General features: G+C 42.2%; 6 protein-coding genes across 13 annotated transcripts in view; 2 read left to right on the top strand and 4 right to left on the bottom strand.

Annotated features, from left to right (window-relative positions):
- Window positions 1-8,385, bottom strand: part of cv-2 (crossveinless 2) — a 28,575-nt gene extending 20,190 nt beyond the window's left edge. The window contains exons 1-2 of one of the 2 annotated variants that reach the window (XM_017075011.4): window positions 8,198-8,385; window positions 7,478-7,743 (exon numbers count right to left, since the gene is read on the bottom strand). The gene's annotated coding sequence lies outside the window, so the exon portion shown is untranslated. Of the gene's footprint in view, window positions 1-7,477 lie in introns of both variants that reach the window. The other variant, XM_070995268.1, reaches the window with a different exon arrangement.
- Window positions 8,386-13,892: 5,507 nt separating this feature from the next.
- Window positions 13,893-15,032, bottom strand: bisc (TM2 domain-containing protein 1 biscotti). The gene is made up of 2 exons (XM_017072436.4): window positions 14,555-15,032; window positions 13,893-14,498 (listed from the first exon to the last, which is right to left on the bottom strand). The coding sequence occupies exons 1-2, from the start codon at window positions 14,824-14,826 to the stop codon at window positions 14,222-14,224; spliced, it is 549 nt and encodes a 182-aa protein (XP_016927925.1). The 5' UTR covers window positions 14,827-15,032; the 3' UTR covers window positions 13,893-14,221.
- A 160-nt stretch (window positions 15,033-15,192) lies between these two features.
- eEFSec (eukaryotic translation elongation factor, selenocysteine-specific) lies at window positions 15,193-16,859 on the bottom strand. Its single transcript, XM_017072575.4, has 2 exons — window positions 16,531-16,859; window positions 15,193-16,476 (listed from the first exon to the last, which is right to left on the bottom strand). The coding sequence occupies exons 1-2, from the start codon at window positions 16,763-16,765 to the stop codon at window positions 15,197-15,199; spliced, it is 1,515 nt and encodes a 504-aa protein (XP_016928064.3). The 5' UTR covers window positions 16,766-16,859; the 3' UTR covers window positions 15,193-15,196.
- A 119-nt stretch (window positions 16,860-16,978) lies between these two features.
- Window positions 16,979-20,006, top strand: Acox57D-p (acyl-Coenzyme A oxidase at 57D proximal). The gene is made up of 8 exons (XM_017072167.4): window positions 16,979-17,489; window positions 17,583-17,745; window positions 17,806-18,098; window positions 18,160-18,565; window positions 18,618-19,124; window positions 19,185-19,290; window positions 19,354-19,509; window positions 19,578-20,006. Exons 1-8 carry the CDS (start codon window positions 17,333-17,335, stop codon window positions 19,836-19,838), a joined length of 2,049 nt encoding a protein of 682 aa, XP_016927656.3. The 5' UTR covers window positions 16,979-17,332; the 3' UTR covers window positions 19,839-20,006.
- Window positions 20,007-20,115: 109 nt separating this feature from the next.
- Window positions 20,116-23,421, top strand: Acox57D-d (acyl-Coenzyme A oxidase at 57D distal). The gene is made up of 8 exons (XM_017074839.4): window positions 20,116-20,360; window positions 20,971-21,133; window positions 21,195-21,487; window positions 21,547-21,952; window positions 22,019-22,525; window positions 22,583-22,688; window positions 22,870-23,025; window positions 23,085-23,421. Exons 1-8 carry the CDS (start codon window positions 20,219-20,221, stop codon window positions 23,343-23,345), a joined length of 2,034 nt encoding a protein of 677 aa, XP_016930328.2. The 5' UTR covers window positions 20,116-20,218; the 3' UTR covers window positions 23,346-23,421.
- The window catches only part of Sdc (Syndecan), a 106,805-nt gene continuing 104,215 nt past the window's right edge, over window positions 23,419-26,008 (bottom strand). For all 7 annotated transcript variants that reach the window (XM_017074768.4, XM_036813588.3, XM_017074764.4 and 4 more), the window contains one exon: window positions 23,419-25,784. In XM_017074768.4, the coding sequence (XP_016930257.3) occupies window positions 25,612-25,784 (173 nt within the window). In that variant the 3' untranslated portion in view covers window positions 23,419-25,611. The remainder of the gene's footprint in view (window positions 25,785-26,008) is intronic.

Genomic DNA, 26,008 nt, shown 5'->3' on the forward strand with positions numbered 1-26,008 from the left:
ATAATTATTGGTGTGTCGAGCTTAAACCTTTAAATCAATATTCTTCAATTTTTAACAAGAACGCTTTTAAAAGTTATATCTTCTTTATATTCCTTTTAAAGAGTAAATTAGTTGGGAAAAGATTAAATTCGTAGAAATTATAATAATGCACATAGAATACGCATCATAACTCCAGATTCTACATTATTTAAATAAAGCTATTATTAAAACCTTATTTGTAAGTCTTTGGGAAGGGTATTCCATCTTCGGTAAAATATCCACGCTGATCGCTTACAAGTTTCGTTTGATACCAGCAATCAAAATGGTTTTCACAGGCAAATTTATTGATTAGCACGCAAATGCGAATTGTTTGAATATTTTCAGCTCTGCTTTGTGGCCAAGACAAGCTGCTGGCCCCCGGGGTGTTGGCCAAAAGGGGGATCTGAATGGGAACTGAATGGGACAGGTGCCGGGGGTAACACTTGGGCGCCACAGCCACATCCACATCCATAGCCAGTTCTGTTCTCCACTGTTCTGTTCCGTTTTGCTCGGCTCAAAATGATTCTGCTGACGATATTTCGCTCTGTTGCTCTGTTTTGCTGGGCTGCTTGAAATTCGATATGGCCATAAAAAATATTACCTCTATATGCGGACTGCGATGCGATCGAATGGTATCGGATCGGCCGTGCATATGGCACACTACATTCCGTAGCCGTGATTCAGATTCGAATTCAGTTCGCCTCTGGAGTCTAGACTTCCGTTTCTTCCTCTTCTTCGCAGTTCGTTTCCAGAGTCTTTCGTTCTGGGTTCGTTGCCACAGTCTTTCGTTCTGGGTCCGTGTTTCGTGTTTGGAGATCGGTTATCGGTTAATGTGTCTGTTAATTCACGTTGATGTGCCCATATATCTTGGCTCTACGATTTCAGTGCTCGACTCTGACATGCAATCGCCGGGGGAAAAGGGGTTCGGTTCCCTCGTGTGACAACTGGTGGACCAGTGCAGTTGCACTCGATCAGCTTCGTCCGCTTTTGATTGCCTCGCCTTTGGATGTTTGTTTATTTGTCGATTAGTTCGGTGTCGTGACGTTGAACCTGCCACAAACAGACGGGCAGACGATGCCCCGGAGGTGTTAATTCAATTACAGCAACAATGCCAGACCAAATCTTAGCTGCTCCCAATTCTAGTGACAAGTCGGAGCTAATGAACAGATCGGTATTTGACAGCGGACAAGCTCTATTTGCCTTTTGGGGGAAGTTATACAATCGGAAATGGTTTTCTAGAGGGTTATAGCTCTTAAAAGAGATACATATGTGGAACGCTGATTTTCCACTTTTTATAATATCAAGGGCTGGCCCAATGAAAGAAGTTTATATTACTTATAAGCTTTGTTCCCAATTATAAAACTAGCAAACATATAATTTCTATTATGTCTTACAATGCCCGTATTTTTAAAAGCCAGATTATGTATTCTTATATTATAAGATCTTACAACTATCTTCATATTTCAATCTGCTTAAATCTGTGGATGTCCCATTTTTCCGACTCTTTTCCTTAATTTTCCAATGAAACATTGCCGGCTACCTCATAAACATTGTCTATATTTTTTTGTTTTCCATCGTTATTGACGTACAGATATGGAGGCCCGCTAAACTCATATAAATTAGTCTGTTTATGATTGGAGTGCCGGAGCAGGAACATGAACGTCAGCGTTGATTTGAAATTAACATATGATTATCACAAATTTTGCTTCCATTTTTATGGGCAACGCAGTGTTTTTGGTCTGGCCTTTTTTTTACAAGTTTTCACGGACTTTGCATAGGAAATACATAAATGCACATTAATACATTTACATACAAATGAGGAGAGCAGCGAAAAACTAAAATCTCGTGGATTCTCTGTGCCATCTGCATAATTTGTGTGAAATTGCGACTACAAATTGCTCATCTAAGCCCCCGTCTCGGTGGGACAAAAGATGGATATAACCGCCTGGACTTTGGCTGGTGGCAGGCGAATTGTGGGATTTATGGATCTATGGGTTGGGGAGCCAAAAGCGCCACACGAGCGCTGTTATCAAGGTGCTTTACTACTCCCATTACCAGATCCCCCTGCTCGCGAACATACATTTATATGGCTTGTAGCTGGGTGCTTGTGAGAGCCTGCATATATATCACCGACAATTGAAATTGTTTGTTCGCTCGCGAATCGCTGAATCCGCTGCCAAAAGGCGGCTGACATTGTCGGACTGCCTGCCAGGGCAATAAGAATGAATGTTAGTAAATAAATAAATATTATAAACAAATGTTCGTTTTTTGCTGGCTTGGCATATGTACAGCTGGCTGTTGCTGTACCCGATGTAGTTGCTGTATTTGCTGTTGCAACAAATGAGCTTGTCAAGTTAAATGGCACGCACCAAATGCTGTCAGCGAGGTTGCAAACACAAACACAAAGATAGAGATACAGATTCATGTACAGATACAGATACGGATACTGATACCGCAAACGCACACATGCACTGCCATTGCCGCCATTTTGTCTGGCTGCACTGAGTAAATTGTTGCAATTGCTGACTGTAAATAACCCGAGCACAATGTGGCACAACACGGCGTATTAGTAATCTAGTTTATTTCTGTTTATGGATGGCAGCGCCCTAGGGGAAGTTAAGGGGCGCATGTGAATGCGAGTGGAGGGTTGGCGCTGGCACAAAGTCTGGAAACTTTGATTTTCTCTTTGACCAACAAATAAGTTTGGTTTAAGTTTAGAACTTCAAGCTCTATTTATAGGTTAAGCAACTTTGTGGGAACCTTGGCGGCAGTATAGTATATATGGCGACTCTTAATCAATTAGTAAACTTATTATAATAAAACAGAAGGAGAGGTTTATACCAATAATAACTAATGGTACAAGTTAATAAAATATAAGTATTAAATAAATGCCTAGACAGTTTAAGCCAAATGAAAAATTATTACCAACTTAATTGAGCATTAAGTGTTGTTTGGTGTAATTAAAGTGAACTTAATCCGAACTATAAACTTTGAATATCATTGTTTAGGTGTTGGAAATCCTACTATAAAAGTGTCACTAGTGAACTGATAAGAGATAACTTGTTTAAAGGTAAGAAAAGAGATTACTCACATATTAACTTTTAGAACTACAACTTTTTAGGCAAATATCTGCCGAGACAGTATTAATAAAAATACAATTGCCTCGTGAAATTTGATTTAAACTGGGTATTTGGCTAAATAAAACAAACATTTATAGAGATGTTTCTATTATTATATGTTCCAATGGTATAGTTTAAGAAATCTTGTGAAATGGTGTTCCTCAATTACCTATAGGTGGTTAACCCTCTCGTTTCCAAGGGCCCTCCACATAGAGTATTTCATGGCCCCTCGAAAAACTTAACTAATCGCCCAAGTACACGCCGTTAAGTCTGGCAAAACCATCATGGCGAGATAGGGTACAAAAGAATCCCCCGTATATTGTCTATTTTTAATATCTTATCAGAGGAATTTTTATTAGCCGTGTATTGTTCAGCAAATATTAATTAGTTTCTGTGATTGTACAACAAAAAGGGAAATTGCTCTGGTACTTTTTGAGTGTGTGCAATCGTGTTTGCATTGCGTGTCATGGCGAAATTATCATTGGTTGTGTGACGCAGAAGACCCCATCCCCATCCCCATCCCCAACCCCATCTCCCTATTCAACCACATCCATCCCTTGGCTGGATTCCCTCTAAACCGTTTCAGGGGGGCTGGTGAAATTGCAATCGACAGACGCTGCGATGACGCATGCTTTTTCCCATCAGTTTGGATGTGAGTACGGGTGTGCGTGTGGGCCTAGACATATGGCGACAAAGAGGCTGACGTCATAAGCTATCCATCTAACGGGGAAATGGAAATGGAAATGAAAATGTGAAAGGGGAAATGGAAAGCAGAGGCTGGCAGACGCGGAAACTGGGAAACTACCCCCGAATGAGTGTCAAGACTTTGGACTTTTTTGGACCCGCCATGGCAAGCAGTGGGCACTTGGGCACTTGGCCTGGCCCACTTTGCACAGCTGCAACATCTCGTGTACGGCAGCAACACCATATCACAGACACAGCACAGCACAGCAGCAACATCTACGTACGGCAGCAACATGTCCCACATCCCCAGATCCCCACATCCCACGCAGGCAATTAAGAACGCGACTTGGCTATTGGGTTACACTTAAACTTCACTTTATTCGTTCGGTTTCGTTTTGTAGTCAGCATTTAAAATTATTTATTAGAAGCAACAGTCGGACAGGCGGTGTCACAAAGCGGCGAAGGGGGGTCTTTGACGCAAGGGGGGTGGCGTATCAAATGTTTTGCTTTTTGCTGCTCAGTCTTTTAATTCTTTTTTTGGTTTCTTTCTCGCTCTTTGGTCTTCTGTTTTGGGTTTTTCCAAAACGAAACGAGCCAAGCCGGCTTGCTCAAAAAAGGGGGGTTTCAAAAAGGGGGCTTTAAAGAGGGGGTAAGGGGGCCAAACATGGATGGCGAGGGGTATCCCCTATATCGTCTGGCGCTTGGCGACAGCAATTTACCTTTAAGCGAATGCAAAAGTATGCGGAGAGCCGAAGAAAAAGTAGTCGCAGCCACACAATTACCCCACTAGCAGAAGAATTCTTCGGAGAACGGGAATCGGTAATCGGGGCTCTATAGCTGGACCATCTCTATAAATAAGCTGAAAGTCGCTGGCCGAACCAGCTGAACCATAAATCATAGGCAGACGCTCGAGTGTCGAGTTATTATGCGATCATATTTTAATTGCCGGATTATTATTATGCAGGCAGAGCCGCAGACCCCACTTCTTCGCCCCACCCCCCCCCCCCCCCCCCCCCCCCCCCCCCCCCCCCCCTTTCGGCAGCATAATCAAGTCCGGCAAACAAACAAAACACCTGCAGAGTCACCAGTTGCAGTTGCAGTTCGCCTCTCCAGGTGAGTGTGTGCGGATTGGAGATCGCTCGGCTGGAGCTTCGGATGGGGAACTGAAGACCTGAAGACCCGCCGAAGATTGCAGACCGCAGATCGCAGACCGCCTGGCTCTGTGCTCGGACAGGTGCGTGAACGTGGCCAGCGGGAGCGAGAGAGAGTCGCAGCCACGAATCACAACCAAGTATATGTCCTACCGAACACGGAATACCCTGGAAAACCCAAGAGGATCGGCCTGTAATTGCTGAAATCCTATAACCAAGAGAAAGACTTTGGAAATCCTTCAAATTTGTGTTTTTTTGATAGATCTTAAGAACGTTTTATATACAAAGTATCGCAAGTATCAGGAACATTTAGAATTTTTAGGATTATTTTAAACAGAATCTAGGTTTACTAGCCATACTCATATGAACTACTATATTATGTATTTTATATTCTTAAGTTTTTTAGATTTATCTACATCAAAAACTATAATTTGGAGGATAACATAGAAGATTGTCAAGAGTCCCTTCCAACAGTCATGGTATGTTGTATTTAATTAAATTTTAAGAAAACCTTTGCCACTATGGAAATAATACATACGCCCAAAAAAGTTATCCTGCCAACATCATATTTGACTTCAAGCAAAACCCTCTCCTTCTAACCATTTTCATTGAAGAGTTTCCCAACTTTTGAGTATACACAAGTATTTCCCCGCACAATTGCCCATCCCCAGTGCTAAGCAAACAACATCATCCACTTCAATTACCCTTGATCCAAGGGTATAAACACATAGTTTTTTGAAACCAAATTCACATGCAGTTCGTAGTTGTAGTTGCAGTTGTTATGGTTGTTATTGTTGCTGATGTTGTTGATGTTGTTCGGTGGCCAGAAGGGGCAAACGAGTTGGCCCCGCCGCCTATGTACCAGTATGTGAGTTGTCAGTTGGCAAAACTGGTATGGTTGCATTTTTATTATAAAGCGAACAGAAACAACAACAAAAAGCGACACCTAGGCAGTACGGGAAAGTCCGTCCGTGTGTCTTTGCCACTGCAAAATGGGGATCAGAGGATTGGGGTTCGGGGATGGGGGATCGAAGGATCGGGGACCTGGAATGGGGCTGGGACTGCGACTGGGACTGGGACTGTCATCCATGGCCTGGTGTGTCGCCTGTTTAGCCGGGTACTCGAACTGCTAGTCAGACGTCTGTTCTATGGACATTTCATGGACATGCCGGCGCACATTTATATTAACCAATGTAGCTTTGGCTTACTCCCTGCCCCGCCCCCAAACGGATCGCCCCTGCAAAGCGCAGTTATTACCAGCATTATTTACACGGGAAGAAATACATATCTATGATGGAAAAGGGGATTAAAATTAAATGAAAAATGTAAAAGACTTAGGAGCAATAAACCGTAGCACTTAAGGAAATTGCTTATTAAGTCAGAAATCATTAGATACTACATTTTTTTAAATGTTCTTGGAAAGTAATGGTATACTAATAGTATTAATTTATCATATTTCTTGCTGTGCACACTTTATTGGCCCTTCTGTTTGCGTTTCGGCTTGTGTCTTTGCCTTGGGTCTTCATTGCCCCAGGAGTCGTAATTTGTATTTGTACGGTCCTTCTGGCACTCTGTCCTTGTCCCCCTAATGAGCCAGTTTATTGTATTCCCTATTTTTGCCCCCGTACCCTAGGATAATACTTTTTATGGCTCTGGGAGTGTAATACAGGAAATTGCCAGCGATTAGCTTAGTGACAATTCAAGCTGCAATTGAAGTTGCAATTGCAGCTGCCGCAGTGATTTATCAGTCGCGCCTGACAGTTGGCCAGTTTATCCATCTATATATCACCCAGGAGATATTTGACACATCGTTACTAATTGGTTAAACAATATGTCTCACCGGTGGTGATTCATGCCAGGCAACAGATAGAGTGTGTTGTGCATACATATAGTATATATAATATAGTAGATTCAATCAAAAACACTTTGTTTAATCACTCACTTAGTTGGTGGCTGTTAAGCCGCTTAGTATCACTCCAAATCCGAAATACTTGGAACGCCTCAATAGTTTTGGCATTTATTAGACCCCAATTGTTGCCAGGCAATTAAATCCAACTGGGAATTTCCGCCTTACAAAATGCTATGCAAATGTTCTTTATTAATTGCTTGCCAGACAATCAAACATATGCTAGCTTATTCGTAATTTGATCAGCTTTTGATTTTTAAAAATTCTTAATGCTCGGAGGCAATAAATTAGTAAAAAAAAAATGCGAAAAAGAGAAGCGAGCCGAGAGCGAGTGCCAAATGTGATAATAGAAACCAAACAATTAAACAATTTTCGCAAAATGTTGAAACAACAAAGGCAGATAGCACACACGTTCGCAGATACACACAGATAAGTGAAATGTTTATATGTTTCGCATTATAATAAAACAAAATCGCACTTGGGAATATATAGCGACAAAGAGCGGGAAAAACAAAAACAAATCGGGGAATCGGGGAATCGGGGGATCGCAGATTCAGGGAGAGGCAGAGATTAATTACAAGGGAATAAGTAAAGTTTACCCGTAATTACACTTCCAGATTTCCAGATGAGGTGCTTGTGGTGGCAAGAAATCGGCGGAATCGAAAATTAATTATGCTTGACATGTTGCCAGCGATCATCAGTGTTGTTGCTGTTGCTGCTGTTGCTGTTGCTGCTGTCGTCTAGTTGCTGTTGTTATTGCTGCTGCTATTCGGACCGATATGAATCGCATTTTCAATTGCCTTGGCTTGGGCTTGGGTCTATTTTTTATTTTTACTTCTTTTTTTACGGCGAAATAGTGGAGGAACTAGGCGATTGGAAAGAGACGGGGGGAGGCACTTAGAACTCACTGGCACATAATTTATTTGAGCCGGCGCGCGTCTTTTATTTCAATTTGAATTTGCATTTCCATTTCAATTTCAATTTGATTGCGAGTACTTCGATTCGCTTTGCCACAGATTACGCATACGCCACGTTGCGCGCAGCCGTCGCCACTGTCAAAGGTTCAATTTCGCGCTGTGCCGCAATTGCAATTTGCATTCAATTCAATACAATGCAATGCAATACAAATCAATGAAATTGCGCGCCAATTCACCGGACATAGCACACGGGAAAACGGCTCTCAGCCAGTGGAAAACGACGCATTAGCATAGGCTGAAAATCTGAAAATCAGAAAATGAAGCTAAGCCCCGCATTAAGCTCAATACTCGGCGTGTTGATAACAAATTTCGTGTGCATATGTTGTTTTGTATTTAATTTACTTTCAGACGTATTTCACGAGTGGATTCGGTTGTAATGGCGCTCTATAAAAGATCGTCGACGAACGTGGAAATCGCGCGCGCGAGTTTTCCCCCTTCTAAAAGAGCGATTTTCCTGGCCAGCAATTTTCGAAATTTCGAGCCACTCTCGAGCGTTTTTGAAAATAGCACCGCTCGCGCCGGCAGCTAAAACGTAACTGAGAGGAAACGCTGCGAAAAACTGAGAAAACGTTCGCCTTCGTTCGGGTTGCCTTCGACTGGCCGAGCCGAAGTGACGGCAGCGCAGCAGCAGAGTTTCGGATTGGGGCTTCTTTTTTTGGGGGCTCGCACTGCTCCGATTTTCTGGCTGGAGCGAAACCGGGGGGCCAAGTGGTTCGAAGGCTATTGATCAAGGGGTTGAGGGCTGCAGACAAACGCCTGTCGCCTGGCGCTAATTAACTGCACCGGAAAAAATACTAGGCAGGCACATTACTAAATCCTTAACTTTAAAATATTTTTATTCCGGTTAATCGTAGAGTAAAGGGGTGTTTGTAACAAATAGATGGAAACGTTTCCGACCCCATAAAGCATATATATTCTTGATCAGGATCACTATCCGAGTCCGTTTAGCCTTTTCCATTTGCCTGTCCGTTTGCTTAAACGCTGTAATCTCGGAAACTATAAAAGCTAGAGTTTTGAAATTAAGCATGCAGATTCTAGAGATTTTTGAGCAGCACAGGTTTATTTCAGCATGGTGCCACGCCCACTCTAACGCCCACAAGGCGACAAATTTCGTCCGTACGAATGGTGATATGTCGGAAACTATAAAGCCGCTCACATTTTCAAAGATTAAAATTTAAAATACATTTTTTTATTTGCTGAGAAAAAATTATTAACTGCAAAAATTCTTGTTTATCATTGTTGGTATACCGAAAAAACAATCGGAAAATAAAAACAAAATATTTATTACCTTGATTCAAATATAATCAAATTAAATCAATCATTTTAATATCTTTTGTATAGATTTTTCATTTGTACTTGTTTTACTTATTGTTTTGTATTGATTTCTCACTTGTATTTATTATACCTCTTTGCACTTAATCTAAATATATATGTTGAAATTATTTGGCCTATTGGTATATATTTCTATTTTTAAATGTGAAAATTTGTTTCGGACAATCAACTGTTTTTAAATACTACGATTTTTCTTAAATGATAACAGTTTTCAATTTGTATGCCATATTTAATATCTGTAGGCTAAAACTAATTGCTAGATTACAAACAATATTTTGGTTAAGTGTGAAATAAATTACAACTTTAATAAGACTTAATTCCCTACGTTATATATTCCAAAAACTAAGAGCCAGAACTTACAGAAACTTGAAGCATGCTTTTATATTGCACCTTTTTAAAATCTAATATTTTTTTTACAAACCGCCTCATGTTTTTGAGATATTTGGAGATATATTTCTCAATGTGTGACTATTTTGGCGGTGCGGTTAAAATCATATTCAAGCGACTTCAAAGGCGAAGCTCTCAAAAGCTGCAATTGAAATCGAATTTCAATCTACATTCACACATTCCTCGGCGAAATGAACACCTTACCGTTGACGAAGTGTTAACAAGGCGAACATGAGAAGAGCCCACCGCATCAACACACCTTAGTAGTAAGCAAAGCAACTCAATTCAATACGATTCAATTCGATTCGATTCCGGGAACTTTTGCCAATTAGAATTTGTCAACTGGCATTCCGCGCTGTCTGCCTCGACTTCTTTGTTTTGACAGCTCCGCGTGCCTAGGGATTCACAAAGGTATTTTCCCGTCTGATAACAACATTTCTGGTCGTAGTATCGATTAGATTGTTTCTTACTCAAACCATGAATGAATTGAAGTTCAAATGTGGGTACACAAGGCTGATTAGATCTGCGGGTGTCAGGTGAAATTGGATTCGATGAAAGCCAGCCGAAGCCTAAGCGTGTCATATATGGCAAGTAGTTTCAATAGTAATTTCACAATCCCAACTAATAATAATGATTCACTTTTTAAGTAATCAACTCCAAAAGTTCTAAGCTAGGTATTTCCGTTCTTGATTAAGTATAATACAAAATAAGTAAACTGTATATAAAAATTCCTCGGGAAAGTTCTTTAGTTTCGACTTCCGGGGAACATTTGTACTTTTCGCAATCTAATTTATAGTTAGATTGCGAAAATAAATTTGAATATTACTCATATCAGATTCACATGATATCATCGTCATATCAGCCTTTGTGCGTCGCGTTACAAGACCTGTTGGGTAATAAAAGTCTGGTGAGACTGCAGTTTTTCAAAAGGGTCATGAAATGATTCGGAAATAATTAGACACGTTTTATAAAAATAATTTATATCTATACTATTAACTTTGATTTATTACCAGACAACCAAATCGATAAAGGGAACTGATTGGTTTAATAAAAGTCCACAGAACTCAGTAATATTATTCATATTTTCTTCTGTCATTTTACTACTAATCGGAAGCAATTTCTTTCCCACCATGAATGAATCCATTCATTATAATCGCCAAAGCTGCCGTGACTGCAAGTTGCATTTGCAATCTGAAATGTGTCTTATGGCATTTGTCTCGAATGCGATAATAGCACTTAAAGCTCTTAAATGCATTCTGCAGATGAGACAGCATACAAATGGTGCTGAGAGATCCGAGTCCCTGGGATAATTCACACTTAACCCGCGGCCAAATCAAACTGCCAGGCATTTGACATTTATGCGATGGCTTTTGGTTTTTCTTATTTTTAGGTTTTTGGAAAAGCTGCCGCGGCACGCTAGGAAAATGCCACAGAGTTGCAGCTGAGCTGGAGATGATTTATGCACTCATTGTATCTGTAGTTGTGGCTGGAAAATTGCAGTTATCACGAACGAAACTCGGCTCGGATTATGGTTTGGTTTTAGATTTGCTTTGGGTTTCGGCTTGGAGTTCGGAGTATGGAGTATGGAGGCTTAGAGTTAGAGTTTCCCAGGCCGTGGATTTTGTCACTAGAGGTTGCCCAGTCATTATTTATGAGGCGAACGGTGCAATATGCAGCCAGGTGGGAACCGTGACGCAGTCTGTAAAATTAAATAATTGCGTTTCATTAAATGCCGCTTGCTATTTGCATAGCATAGTGTAGTATTCGTATAGGTACAGGTATAGGTTCTCCCCATCTTGCAAACAAACAAAGTGCAAAGCAATTTGGCATAAACGTCATTGGGTCGAGTGGGCGTTGGGCGGTAGTGGAAATCTGAGAATCCCGCCCCACAATTTTCCACGCCACTTGAGCGTAATTAAGCGTTGAGCTTCTAAGCTCTGGGCAAATAAGAAACCCGTCGAGCGTCTCCACTTGAGCCCCACCCCTTTTCTGCCCCGATTATCCACACTCCATATTGCTATATATACGATACGAGGGCAGTTTGCGCATCGAATCGATGCTATTTTGATACTGGCAAATATTTGCAATTGGCCAATATGTGACTCGGTCGCTATTGTGGTGGCTATTTCTGGAGGCAAGTCAGGTGAGGATAATCCCAATTTAAATAAACCCAGCTCGGCTGGAGCTGCGAAATAGTTTGCAGCCAGTCAGAGAGTCAACAATCTATGGGGGATCTGGTCGATCTGGGGACTCTGGGCATTTTCCATAAGGTTACCACGCGCACAACAAAAACAAACAGGCTGCTTACAAACAAGCTGCTCAAATTTCCCTAATGGCGCAGAGTTCATTTGCCCCATGAAAAGCGATACGTACATAGGGTCCAAAGCACTCGAAGATTGGCCACAAGGAGCAAAAACAGGAGGGGATGTCTGCGGACAAAGATCAAGTGCTGCACAGAAAAAAAAATCGATATTTCAACTTATCTAATTCGAAGTTAAGAATCTTTTTATCATCAAATATTCGAATGTTGAAACATTTTCTAAACCTATTTGAACTTTGGATCCTTTGAATCATACAAGTGTATGAACTACGTTAAGTTAGTTAACTATTCAATAAAACTTGTAGAAACCTTTACAAGAGATTTAAATTCCTTTTTTGTATTAAGTTCAAATTCGTTATAATCATATAATCATAATCTATTGTAGAGTATCACACCAGATCAAAGATAATTGAATGATCTGAACAATGTATTATTAAGTATCGCTATCGTATAACATCAGGTTCAAGGTGATCATATTTTTTGTCTGTGTGCTGCCCCTCCTTAGCCCCTTCCAAAACCCCCATCCCCCCTTGATGTTTACACAGGCGGCACGACACTTACACTGTAATTAGGTGTATCCAGTGGATCCACTGCGACATACGAGTATCAACAACATATTGTCAACTTCTGGCCGGGCTAATTGAAAAGCTCTTCTCCACATGTCCACTTGTCTATATAACAATAAAGTGGGCGGTGGGCGTGGCCGGGGTCAGTGCATTGCCTATTCAAAGGGGGATGGCTGGGGGCGTGGCAATTGTTTAGTATTACTTACCGTTGCCTGGGCCAACGCCAAACAAAACGCAATTCAAATTCATTTGGATGAGCCTTGGGTGGCTCTAAAACTGTTTGTTCAACAGTTCGAGAATCACTGGAAAGGAAAATTTAATATAAATTTCAAGATATATTAGTGATGATCTGTTTAAGCCATTTAGATATTTTTTCATCAATTATTTACTTGGTTTTTTTCTAGTTTTGTTCGATAGTAACAAGTGTTACCCTTATTTGATTTACAGCAAATATCTTCATAATCCTCTTTCATCCAAGTTAAAACTAGTTGGGAGTTATTTTGGCGTGACTTAGTATCCCAGTTTAAATCAGACATAAAAGCAAATTTGTCTATATTCTTAAAGTACGCTTTAAGGAACAAAAATTTATAAGATAATAGTGGCTCTACAACTGTAATATTTATAAGAAAAGATGCAATTATTTAACTTCTGATCTTCCTATCTATTTAGTTATGATTTGGGAAAAAATCTATGTATTGTTTTAATTTTTTAAATAACGAAATTCAATTTTAAAATTTAAGAAATAGGCTTTTATATTACAAAATAAATTTCTTTAAGAACTTTGAGGTTTTGCTTTAAACCACAATTCCATCACCTAAAGGAAATATCTTAAAAAATATAGTTGATACAAAATTGAACTAGTTATAAAGGTAGACTAAAACTTAAAAAAGGCACGACAGCACTACAGGCTAATCATGCCATTTGCATGCTATTCGAAACACTCACCCATTTCAAGATAAAACCCAACTTGATCTTAATTGAGAGCCTAATTAAAACGCATCGAATTACAGGCGACCCCGGCCATGCAATTAAAATCGAACAACTCGCCGGCTGATGCGTCGCCGCTGATAATTTCGGAAATGCCAATCAGATGAAAGGGCCAGCAGAGCAAATGTTTTCCGAACTGAACCGAGCCGATCCTCCGCCCCTTGGCCACCCTATCCCCATCCGATTGCCCGGTTTGTGCGTTCTCCGTCGATTTGCTCGGCGTCTGGGTGTTTTGCCGGTGAGTCAACAGCGTCAACAAAGCGGGATGTCGCCGGTTTCGTGGTTCCTCTGTTCTGTTCTTTTGTTGACCAATCTCTGTCACGCCGAAAATGTTCGCGAGATCAAAGTACAAGTTGGCCAATTATTTTGCCAAGAAGTGCGATTGTTCGTCCGACCGACTGACAAAGGCAATCCCGCCCGGATATACAGGGCAGACACGGCAGACTGATTAAAATCGTTAGTTATATTGGCAAACAATTTGTCTATGCGGCCTATACAATTACACAGATGTAGAGTTGTATGAGGGACCATGTACATTGGTAACTAAGACTAAACAATGCAACTTAGGCTACGCAAAGGAGGGGTGGCAACAATCTTTACACTTATCAACTAGGGTACGTAATGCACTAATCAGAGTCTCGATCTGAACCCGAATCGAATGAATCGGGTCGGATCCGCAGTCGTTGCTTAACGTTAGTGTCATAAGCCGTACTTAAGGTATAACAAGGACTTAACGTGATCTACTGTACACCAGGCGCTGTGCCGCCTTAACCATCACCAGTCGTCTCTGGGCAGCCGGTAGGTGGTGTTGTCGCTGCGCACGATGTGGATCCCGGCTCCGTAATAGGGTATCACATAGGCGGAGCCATCCGCCGGACCCACAACCTGCAGGGCAATAAGGACAATGTCGATCAGCTGGCCCAGGAACATGCCGCCCAGGGTGCAGAACTTGAGGAGACCAATGCCCGGATAGCCCAGGTAAAATCTGTCCACGCCGAACATGCCCAGGAAGACGGAGAGCAGCAAAGTGGTGTCCAAATGATAGCCGTTTCTGCAAGGAAGAAGATACTTTAGATTGAGTTTATAAGGTATTCAAGCTTCACCCACGTCCACTTGCAGGGCACTTCCCGCCTGAAGGTGGCGTTGCCCGTCTCCGTGCAGTTGATCTCGTTGGCGGCGATGCACCAGACGCGGGCGCGGCCCTCCTTGGTGCATCCGGCCAGCTGCTGCGTCCGCGGATCGATCTGACCCCTTGCCGGATCCGGGCACATGAACTGGCCCATCATTTGCAGCTCGTTGCAGTCGACATTGATCTGGTGGGTTCCCTTGGCGAAGGAGAGGAGGAGCAGCAGCAGCGGCAGCGGATGCACTGGGAACATGGGTGGTGTGTTTTTGGCCTCTTCGGTTGGCTGCGAGGTGGTGTTGTTTTGGCGATGGCCCTTTAATACGGGATCTATTTGTATTCGTTTTCGATTCGATGTTTTGTTTATTGCAGTTCGCGGGGGCAGGCTCCAAAATTGTTGTTGTTTGGACTCATTGGCATTTCGGGATTAGGGCAGTGTGACCGCACTTGGAGCGGCCCAAAATTCCACCGCACTGATTAACAAAAGTTTGTTGAACTAAAAATATACAGCAAATGTAGTCACAAAATAACAGTAAATAGCTGCTCTGTTAAATAGCATAGGAATCGATATCCGAATACCGCTTTGGCGGAATATTTAAAATGAAATACAAAATAAGCAAGATTTGTCATTGAAACAGTCCCGCCTGTTTATTGAATACATATTTCTTACAATTAAGTAACACCTGCGTATTTTTGACATTGGTTATTGTTTCTGGCGATAGAGCTTCTGTAAAAGTTATTGCTACTTTGGATGTCTGTCCAAAAGTACGATCTATACGACCTTTTTCTCCAGAGGATAGCTCCACCAGCTTACCAACGTACAGATCACGTTTGGCCTCCTTTTTGAATAGGTTTTGAACAATTACTTCATTAGCGTTCACCACTCGCTGAATGCTTCCCACTTTCTGTTTCCGCTTGAAGATGCGTAGTTTTGGCAGTTCTTCCTGAATGTAATTGGAGCTTTGGGTCTGCCAGGCGATGCGTCCCCAGAAGGCTAATCGACAGCTGCTACTATGGACATCCATGTCTAGTTTTGAGGCAATGAGTGTTGAATTTGGTGGGGTTAGTACAGGTGTTTCGAACTGCAACAGGGCGTATATGACATCCGTAGCTTGGGCCTCAGCAGGCTGTACTTCCTCCACATACTCGTACTCATTCTCCATGTGAAATTCAGGTGATGTATTGTCCACATTCCGAAACAATGTGACGTTGCTCATTACCGTTTCATGTCCCACGGATATGTGCAGCTTGCTCTTTGATTTTATGGACTGTTTGTAGTAGCGAATTGGTTTGAGGTGCAGGCACACGGCGTAGATGGGTTTTAGGTAACCCGGTTGAGCGATGACACCGCGTTCCAACAGCTTGGCATTAAACTGCGTCACACAAAGTCCGATTCGATCGCCCATGGATGCGCTGGTCACGTTCTGACGGAACATCTGCATGGATTTCACTTTCCTTTGCTCTCCAAGAGCTGGCAGCTCAATCACATCGTTGACCTGTACCTTTCCCTGGAGCAGGGTACCCGTGCAAACGGTTCCCTGGCCTTTTATTCCGAAACAGTGGTCAACGTACATGAGTAAAGGATCGGTTACGTTTCTTTGCGGCTGGAAATACGCTTCCTTCAGACCGCTTTGTAACTCTGGGATGTTGGTTCCTTCGAGAGCAGACAGAGCATAGATCGGCACTTGACCACCAAAACTGGTGGCTGCCAAGGTCTTGGAGAGGCGCAAGCGGAGCTTCTCAAGCTTTGACTCTCTCTGGTCCTCTGGATAAACATCTATTTTGTTGATCACCACAATCAGCTTTTTCTGCAGCAATTCCCCGATGATCAGGCACTCTGCTGTCTGAGTTTGGATGCCTTTTTGAGCGTCCACTACGAGAAGCATAAGATCTATGATCTGGGCACCTGTAATAATAGGGAATTTAAAAATTTTTCGAATAGGCTATTCCGTATTAGCACCTCCTATGATAGTGCGTATGAGACTTGCGTGGCCGGGACAGTCCACAAAGGTAAACTGGAGTTGTTCATCCACCAAAAGTCCACTGAAGCCCAGATCCAAGGTGATTCCTCGTTCCACGGATTGGGGATTCTTGTCAAAGGCGGCTGTGCTGGAAATTGAACTCAAGGCCTTGGCCAATGTGGTCTTTCCGCTGTCCACATGTCCAAGGAGGCCAATATTAAAGTTTATGGTCATGGTCAAAAACTATAAACAAAACAGCCTGCGCAAATAAAATAAAACAAGGCAATTGAGATGGTAGACTTTCGATAGTCAAGTAATAGATAACAGTGGCATTTATTTACAGAGAAGTAACAGCGCTGTTATTTTACGCAAATCTGTTCTAAAGGTTTCTATCGATAAGCCATGTTAGGCACGATCATGATCTAAAACTTGTTATCAGTTTACTAATTAGAGTACTAACATCTGTAGGAACAATCTAAATTTGTTGTGTTGAAATCTGTGTATACCAACTTCTTATCGCCATGATATGGCAGTAAAAACAAACATTCGATTAAATGTTCACCTAGGATCCAGCGAACGATTACTGAGATAACGGTTGCCCCACCGCAAAACGCTCTCGGGAAACCCACATAGACTACCCACTAAAGCTCAACCTGAAGCCCTTGGATTGTATCGAAAGAGCGAAGTTTAAAAGTTTAATGACCGTTTTCACTTTTCTTTACTGAGAACTGCGGTTCGGAGCTCACTTAGCAATCGACTCTCTAGGCGCGCAGTTCGCGAAGTTCTCTAAATCTCGTCGCAATGGCTAGTTCCACATCCGTAATTCCCAATTCCGTAATCCCCGCCACCGTTAATCCCGATCTGCAGAAGGAACGCGATGGAGCCAGTTTCAGCAGTGAGGAATTCGCCGCCTGGTGGTCCGGAGGCGAGGAGATTCTAAAGTTCAACCGGGGCGTTCGTAAGTCCATAAAACTAATCACCACTCTAATCAGTTGAGACAAACAGCGCGAGGGTCATGCTGACTTTGCTGTTTTTTAAATCTTTCAACCAGGCGACTATATGCAGAAGGATGTGAATGTTCTAGAGATGCTGCAGCTGCAAAACAAGTCGCACGAGGAGATCATCGAGTTCTCCCTGCGGGGAGCCATTGAGGCGGCCAAGAAGCTGCGCCGCCTGCAGGAGGAGCGTAATCCTGGCGGAGACGACTACTGGCCGTGGGTGTTCCTTTGCTATACATCTGTAGTGCTCCATCCCTAAACAACTCATACTTCTAGAAAACTATATGACCATCCAGCGATGGTTGGTCTTTTTCCCGGTGGCAATCCCTTCGCCGTTATGTACGTGATGCTGGTAAAAGCTCTACAGGCCCAATGCACTCCGGAACAGTACGAGGATTTCGGCAAGCGGCTGGAACGCTTCGAGATCTGCGGCACCTATGCCCAAACGGAACTGGGTCATGGAACCTATCTGCGCGGTCTCGAAACCCGGGCTGATTTTGATCCCAAAACAGATGAATTTGTACTTAACACCCCCAAGATTTCTTCCTACAAGTTTTGGCCGGGAGGCTGTAAGTACTTCTCACTTCATCCAATCCCCTCGAATGACATATCTTATCTCTACATTATCAGTGGGTCACAGCTCCAACTACTGCCTGGTGATGGCCCAACTGTATATCGACAACAAGTCTAAGGGACCGCACATGTTCTTCATCCAGGTGCGCGATGAGGAGACACACGAACCCCTGCCTGGCGTCCACATTGGTGATATTGGTAAGAAGATGGGATTCATTGGGGTGAACAATGGCTTCATGGGCTTGAAGAATGTGAGGATACCACGTAATCGCATGCTGATGCGACATGCCCAGGTCAACGCTGATGGAACGTATGTTAATAGTCCTACCCTCGTGCTCACCTACTTTGCTATGGTGCGCACGCGCTGTGTGATTGCCAAGAATAATGCCTATATGTTGGCGGCAGCTTCCACCATTGCCACTAGATACTCGGCTGTGCGTCGCCAGAGTCCCATCAACCCCAAGTAAGTTATCAGCAATGGAGATGTATTCCAAAAAACTAACGCTGAGTTTCAGGGAACGTGAGCCCCAGATCATCGATCACGTTACGCAGCAAATGAAGCTCTTCCCGGAGATAGCCACCAGCTTGGCCTACCGACTGGCCAGCGATTACTTGTGGAATCTGTACGATGTTACCTTTAAGGATATAGAAAACGGAATGTACGAGCGCCTGCCGGAGTTGCATTCCCTGTCCTGCGCATTGAAAGTAACCGGCTCCACGGATTCCTCCGCTGGCGTAGAGAGATTGCGCCTGGCGTGTGGCGGTCACGGTTACCTCACCTCTTCCAATATGAGCAACATTTACGTTAATGCCACCGCAGCCTGCACCTATGAGGGAGAGAACACGGTACTGCTCCTGCAAATCGGTCGCTACTTGATGAAAACTTGGCGAGCGGCGCTGAGTGGAGCTCCTTTGCCACCCACGGTTCGCTATCTGGGCGAGGTGCAGAAGAATCCGGAGTTCGGCACCTGGACAGGTAGTTGGGAGAACATGGTTAAAGCTATGCAGTACACAGCCGCCAAGTAAGTGTGAAAATCTCTCGTACTTTAGATAAATAATTTTTAAATCAATTTCAATTACAGTAAGACCCGCGTGGCTTTCAAGAGCCTTTCGAACCGTCTTGCTAGGGGCGAGACCGAGGGGGACGCAGCTAATCATACGGGCATTGAGTTAACCCAGGCAGCAGAGGTTAGTTTGTTGAAATATTTTCTACACAATTCCAAAAGGCTCTATTTCTTTTTTGCCCCTCAGCTCCATGGACGTGCCTTCGTTTTTGGTTGTTTCACCGAGGGGGTGACTGGTCCCAAATCAAAGACTCGTTCAGCTGCATTTAATCAAGTTTTGGAGAACCTTTTGGAACTTTACCTAGTCAAGGAGACACTTAACCAAATGAGCTACATCCTGAGGGTGAGATTGGGCTTATGAATATGGAAGTTAAAAGTTAAATTAATATTTTTATTTTAATATTTTTATAGTTTATTGAGTTGACCGATACGGATCTATCCCGGCTTCAGGATCGTTTGGAAACTGTGCTCACCAAACTGCGACCCGATGCTGTGGCCATTGTGGATGGCTTTGACTTTAGTGATCTGCAACTAAACTCCACTTTGGGCTCTTATGATGGCAATGCCTATGAGCGTATCTTCGATGCGGCCCTTAAAAACCCAGTGAACCAGAAATCAGTACCGAAATCCTTCCATGAGGTCCTGAAACCCTTCATGAAGTCCAACATTTAGTGCCTAGAACAGCTTTTTGTTAAATTTATAATCCAATATCTAGTGACCAGCTCAATTTATTGTATATACCCCTTATGTATTGGTGATTTGTGTGATCATAACCCGTTTTGTTATTGTAAATAATTCTCTTAACAATACAATAGTATACCGCTCTTTTACTGATAATAAGCATGAATTTTTACTCTTGGCTAAGTTGTGGCGATCAGCTTTCTCTCTTGAAAAAGCGCTTTGTGCACTTTGCCCCTCGAAAGCTTTTCCTTCTGGCCGATCCACCTACTTTCGCTCAGAAGTCGCGTTGAGCTCACAGCTGTTGGTTGGACCTGGTCTTGGATCTTTATTTAGTTATTATTTGTGGTTGTTATTTTCGCGTGTCTAATACAATGTCGCACATTAAGAACTTAATTCCGAACACTGTGAATCCAGACCTGCAGAAGGAACGCACAGGTGCAGAATTCAATGTGGAGGAGTTTTCCGCCTGGTGGCATGGTGGTCAGGATAAGCTAAAGACCAAACGCGAGATGGGTACGTATATTAAAGATAAACATTATTGGCGTCTAATCAGTTTCCGGATTTGGGCTTTAAAGGTTCTTTTTGCAAAGGAAATCAGGGTCCAAACGGTTAATCTAACGGCCGCAAAGTCCAAAGAAATTTAACACTGTTGGGGTGCGGAATTAAAGTGTTGCTTTATCAATAGTTAAAGATAATGATAATAGTCAAGCTATATACGATAACATGCAATTGCATTGCGGAAAGGTTTCTTATCAGTCAAAGAAGTCCATCAACTATTAAAGTTTCCTTCATTTTCATAGACACTATTAAATTTTTTATAACTCTTTTATAGTCATGATCTGAAAATTTAATTTTTCACTGCATTCAGTGTAGGTAAAAAAGTTGTTAAGCTTTTTTAGTTCTTATCTACATATTTTACTCATTAAAAAATATTACACTCAAGCTGATAAGGCAGGGATGATCCACGAAATCGATAAGGATTGTAAATTGAAAACAAAGTTAATTCATAAAAAATAATTTGCAAATGATTTTAAACAAATACAAACATACACAATTTTTATTTAATTTTATGAACCGATAATATGTACTCGGGCATTAAGAAATTGTAACTTTTTCTCTACAGAAGCGGCCATCTTTAGCGATCTGGAGGATGGCTATGGTCTCAACCATGAGTATATGTCTCACGAGGAGGTCTACAACTCTAGTATTAAGAAGGTGGCTGAGGCGGCCACCAAACTGAAGGCTCTGCAGAACAAGCTTAATCCTGGAGGCAAAGATATCTGGCCGTAAGTTGGAATTCAAGACTTTGACACGGGTGGCCCTAATCTTATCTCTTCCTGCTTGCAGCGGAGGGCTCTACAATGCCCAAAGCTTTGGACTGTTCCCGGCTAATCATCCGGTAGCCACACACATCACCATGTTTGTGGATGTGATCAAAGGTCAGGGCACTCCGGAGCAGGTGGAGAAGTGGGGACCGGCGGCGGAAAACTGCAACATTATTGGCACGTATGCCCAAACGGAGCTGGCCCATGGAACCAATGTCCGTGGATTGGCCACTCGGGCGGATTTTGATCCCAAAACGGATGAGTTCGTGCTGAATACGCCCAACTTGGAGGCCTACAAGTGGTGGCCCGGCGGCTGTAAGTGGTAACCATCCATCCCAGTTTTCCAATTGATCTCACTCATCTCCTTCCATTAGTGGGACACACTGCCAACCATGCCATGGTGGTGGCCCAGTTATATATCGCCGATGTCCATCATGGGGTGCAAATGTTCATTGTGCCGGTGCGAGATGCGGAGACCCATTTGCCACTGCCCGGAATTGATATTGGTGAGATTGGCAAGAAACTCGGCATGGCGTCTGTGAACCAGGGTTTCCTGGGACTGAACAACGTCCGTATTCCGCGCACCAACATGCTGATGAAGTTCGCCAAGGTGGAGAAGGATGGCACCTTCAAGGCCAGCCCGGCATCGAGGCTTAACTACCTGACCATGGTTTACACACGCTGCCTGATTGTTAACCAGAACTCCACGCTGCTCCTGGCGGCGGCCACTATAGCCACCAGGTACTCGGCGGTGCGACGACAGAGTCCCATTGAACCCAAGTGAGTTTTAGCAACGAATAGGTTTCTATTGCAAGGTGAAATTCTTGATACGGTTTTTACCCTCAGTCAACCGGAGCCCCAGATCATAGATCATGTGACTCAGCGCCTGAAGCTCTTCCCGGAGATAGCCACCGGAATGGCTTATCACCTGGCCGCCGAGTATACGTGGGAGATGTATGCCCAGACGGTGGAGGAGGCCAACAAGGGCAAGTTCGATCGCCTGCCCGAAATGCACATCCTGTCCTGCGCCCTGAAGGTTCTCTGCACCACCGATGGATGTGCTGGGATTGAGAAACTGCGTCTGTCCACTGGAGGTCATGGCTACCTAACGGCTGCCAATTTGAGCAACATCTATGGCAATGCTGTGGCTGCCATCACCTACGAGGGCGAGAACACAGTGCTGCTCCTCCAAATTGGACGAGCTCTGGTCAAGGCATGGTCTTCATTTGTGGAGAACAAGCCATTGTCCGCTTCCTATGGCTACTTTGCCACCTCCATGCAGCTGAAGGAGTTCCCCAAGTGGGACAACTCCTGGCAGTGCATCATCAAGGCGTTGCAGTACACGGCAGCACAGTGAGTTCATCTATAATACCACCTTTTAAACAAGGTTATAAGTATATTTATCTATAGGAAAACACGTATTGCCTACGAGAACCTGGCGGAACGCATGCTCAGTGGCCAATCGCAGGGTGTGGCTGCTAATAACACGGGAATTGAACTGACTCGTGCTGCTGAGGTAATTAAATTCAAATAATTTCAAAGTGTCACACAAATCTCATCCAACAGAAAGTCAAATACGGCTGTACATTAAATCTCTTGAATTAGTATAATACATTTAGTTGAGAGATTTCTGTGACATCCCAGTATAATATTTATTCAGCAAACTTTAATAAACGATTGGCTATATAATATTTCAGCTCCATGGACGCCAGTTTGTGTGCCAGACATTCCTAGAGCAAATCACAGGACCCAAGGCCCAAAAGCGCTCCTCGGCTCTCAACAAGGTTTTGGAGAACGTGCTGGAACTTTTCCTGGTCCAGACTGTGCTAAACAACCTCAATGAGATTTTGAGAGTAAGTTACGCACTCTATTCCTATAATCAGATGTTTAATTAAATCCTTTTGGCCAACAGTTTATCAACCTCACCGATGCCGATCTCCGATCGCTGCAAAAACGACTGGAGGTTTCGCTGGAGAAGTTCCGTCCCAATGCGGTGGCCGTTTGCGATGGCTTCGAGTTCCACGACCGTGTTCTAAACTCTGTTCTGGGCAGCTACGATGGCAATGTGTATCCCAGACTTTTCGATTCGGCCAAGCGCAGCACCATGAACCAAAAACCCGTCCAAAACTCCTTTGAGACCTACCTGAAGCCCCTAATGAAGGCTAAACTGTAAAGCAAATACAGCCAATTCATGTGTATATAAACTTATATTCAAAAAAAAAGGAAACGACACGTTTTTGTTTAAATTAGTTTTATACCAGTTTTATTTAGCAAATCAAAACCAATTTCTCAGTACATTCAGCGCATTTTAAAAAACTAACAAACTAAACGCTTACAAAGTAGCAAAAAAACTTGATGTAAAATTTGACCAAAACGTACTATGGGTCGAGAGTTGAACAAACATAGTACTTGTACATATCAAAAAAGTTGCGGTTGCGTTTTTTACAGTGTAGAAAAAGTTGTGTTCAGAAAAATGTTCTTTTTAGTTCCTGTTGCTGCTGTTCATGTTTGTTTGCATCGTCGTGTTGTGTGTGTGTGTGAGTGAGTTTTAGTTTGGATTCCGGAAGGGGGGAAAATAGTTTCTGTTCTGTTGATGATGTTCGAAATTTTCCCTTTGTTATATGCTCTGCTGTCGAAGTAGTAGTATGTTTAATTCATTATTTATGCATTATACACAGTTACACACACAATTGATTTATGTTGCTAATTATATACTTATATGTTATATATTAGTTTTCGTTTTTTTTTGTTTCATAACTTTCTTTTCGCAATGAAAATATGGCATGAGAGTTGGAGAGAGAATATTGGTTGACTAACAATTAAACAAGTATTGCAGCTAATTGGTTGGTTTGTGTATGGGGGTGTGTTCTGGGTTTTGGGTGAGTATAACATTTGTTGCTGGACTGCTTTCGCTTTAATTTAATTGAATTTGCCTTGTAAACTTAACAATTAATTTTCACTATTGCATGGTGTTTATGATCTGTGGCTGTTGTTCTTGTTGTCGTTCGTAATTCGCTTTGTATTTTGCTTGCAAAACTAAACAATTGTCATTGACAGCGAACGTAAAAACTAAATAAATGCACAATAATTAATGCGTTAATCCGATTTTGATTCTTAGCCATGGAAGAAGCAGTTGAGTCAAGCGAAGGAAATCTCGAATAACTCTAAAACCCAAGTGGAAACCTAAATTAATGTACAATTGCTTTCTCATTTCATTTCGTATTCGTATTCGTAATCATGTTCCAATTTCAATTTTAACTTCATTTCAATAAAAAATTCATGGTTTTGTGTTTTCTAGAAAAAAGTAGAAATAGTTATTTTCATTTCAATTCTGTTTGTTTTTAGTTGCCAGGAAGGTTCACAGTGTTCATAAATCAGTTTTTTGCTTCATTTAGTATTTTTTCGATTTTACGATTTTTGTTTTCTTTTTGTTTTTGTTTGTTTTAGGAATTACACTAATAATTACATAGTTTTGCTTATGTATAACTTAAAAACATTTATGCATCGATTTCCGTTTGCTATGTGCCGCACAATTTATAGTTATAATTGTTTTCATTGGACTTTGTTTAAAAATTGATTGTTGAAATAAAGAGTGTGTTAAAGTGTGGGTGTGTGGGTGGTTCGACGAGGGGGTCTATCGAGAGTTGAGTGATAATCGTGATGTATCCAATTCGCTTTCGTTATTCAGCTAACATATATAATCCATACATTTATATTCAATATGCACGAAAGTTGCCTTTTACATCTATGTAGTTGGATGCGCGTGTGTGTGTGTATTATTATAGTTATTATTCAATTTTCTCCTGCTCCTTCTGCTTTTGCTCTACATACTCGTAATTCATAATTAATTTGCTTAATTTTGCCCGCCCTTATATTGGTTTCACTATTTATATATATATATATATATAATATATTATTTATATATTAAATTTCGCATGATTTATTTGCAATTATATTTGATATTTTCGTTTCTTTTTGTCGCTTAAAACTTACTTAATTAGAAAAGTCGCATACACACACCCACACACGCAGAGAGAAACGCTTGTCCGTCTGTGTGTGTGTATTTTGCATTAACTTACAGGTAAGTTTTCAATTTTTTTCCATTTTCTTTTTGCCGATTGGTTGTTTATGTGTTTTTTTTTTGTTGTATTTTAGTTTTATTTACCCCTCACGAAAAATTGTGTGTGTTTTTTCTGAAAATGTTTCGGAATTTTCAATTGATTTTGTGTTTGTTTTGTAGCTGTTGCTGCGGATGAATTATCCTTGTTCCAGTGGACTGCCGATGATGGTGCAACCCCACTCCGCACAGTGTATTCAGTTGAGCCTTGCCAAACCCAGTCGCTCCGCCTCCGTCCAGTTTTCCGCACTCCCGTCGTCCGTCCTCACAGCTTGTTCCTGCACTTGTGGTCAACTTAATACCTGCGCGCCGTGCCATTATCTCAGGCGTAGAACTCGCGATTATTCGCGTTTTTCGCATACGAATTGTTGGCCGGCGACCGCTTGGGCTCGTCCAGCGCATAGGATCCCTCGTCCTTTTTCCTCATGCGGTACACGATGAACATCACCACGAGTATGGCGCAGAGAAGGCCGACGACGGCACCGCCAATAACAGCTGCGGGAAAGAGAAATGGTTTAGTGATCTATGTCCATCATGTAACAAGGTTTATCAGGTATTATCTACAAGGTATTGAGTTCTAGGTTTAACTTTAAGACTTTGACACTATCTTCTTATACTTGGATTTTTATCTGTACAAAATAATAACTTAAATCCAATTATTTTTTCTTCAGAAATGCCTTGCAAACATATTAACTCATGCGCTTGTTGACAAAAAAAAA

Source organism: Drosophila suzukii, chromosome 2R (assembly GCF_043229965.1).
Source record: "Drosophila suzukii chromosome 2R, CBGP_Dsuzu_IsoJpt1.0, whole genome shotgun sequence".
Classification (NCBI taxonomy): Eukaryota; Metazoa; Arthropoda; class Insecta; order Diptera; family Drosophilidae; genus Drosophila; species Drosophila suzukii.

Bases quoted from the DNA above. Each gene is read 5' to 3' on its own strand.
- Acox57D-p (XM_017072167.4), top strand. From the start codon at position 17,333: ATGGCTAGTTCCACATCCGTAATTCCCAATTCCGTAATCCCCGCCACC. The intron at 17,746-17,805 runs GTGGGTGTTCCT...TCATACTTCTAG, and splicing joins GGCGGAGACGACTACTGGCC to AAAACTATATGACCATCCAG. The intron at 18,099-18,159 runs GTAAGTACTTCT...CTACATTATCAG, and splicing joins CAAGTTTTGGCCGGGAGGCT to TGGGTCACAGCTCCAACTAC.
- bisc (XM_017072436.4), bottom strand. From the start codon at position 14,826: ATGTTCCCAGTGCATCCGCTGCCGCTGCTGCTGCTCCTCCTCTCCTTC. The intron at 14,499-14,554 runs GTGGGTGAAGCT...TCTTCCTTGCAG, and splicing joins GAAGTGCCCTGCAAGTGGAC to AAACGGCTATCATTTGGACA.
- Acox57D-d (XM_017074839.4), top strand. From the start codon at position 20,219: ATGTCGCACATTAAGAACTTAATTCCGAACACTGTGAATCCAGACCTG. The intron at 21,953-22,018 runs GTGAGTTTTAGC...TTTTACCCTCAG, and splicing joins CAGAGTCCCATTGAACCCAA to TCAACCGGAGCCCCAGATCA. The intron at 22,689-22,869 runs GTAATTAAATTC...ATAATATTTCAG, and splicing joins AACTGACTCGTGCTGCTGAG to CTCCATGGACGCCAGTTTGT.
- eEFSec (XM_017072575.4), bottom strand. From the start codon at position 16,765: ATGACCATAAACTTTAATATTGGCCTCCTTGGACATGTGGACAGCGGA. The intron at 16,477-16,530 runs GTGCTAATACGG...CTATTATTACAG, and splicing joins CATACGCACTATCATAGGAG to GTGCCCAGATCATAGATCTT.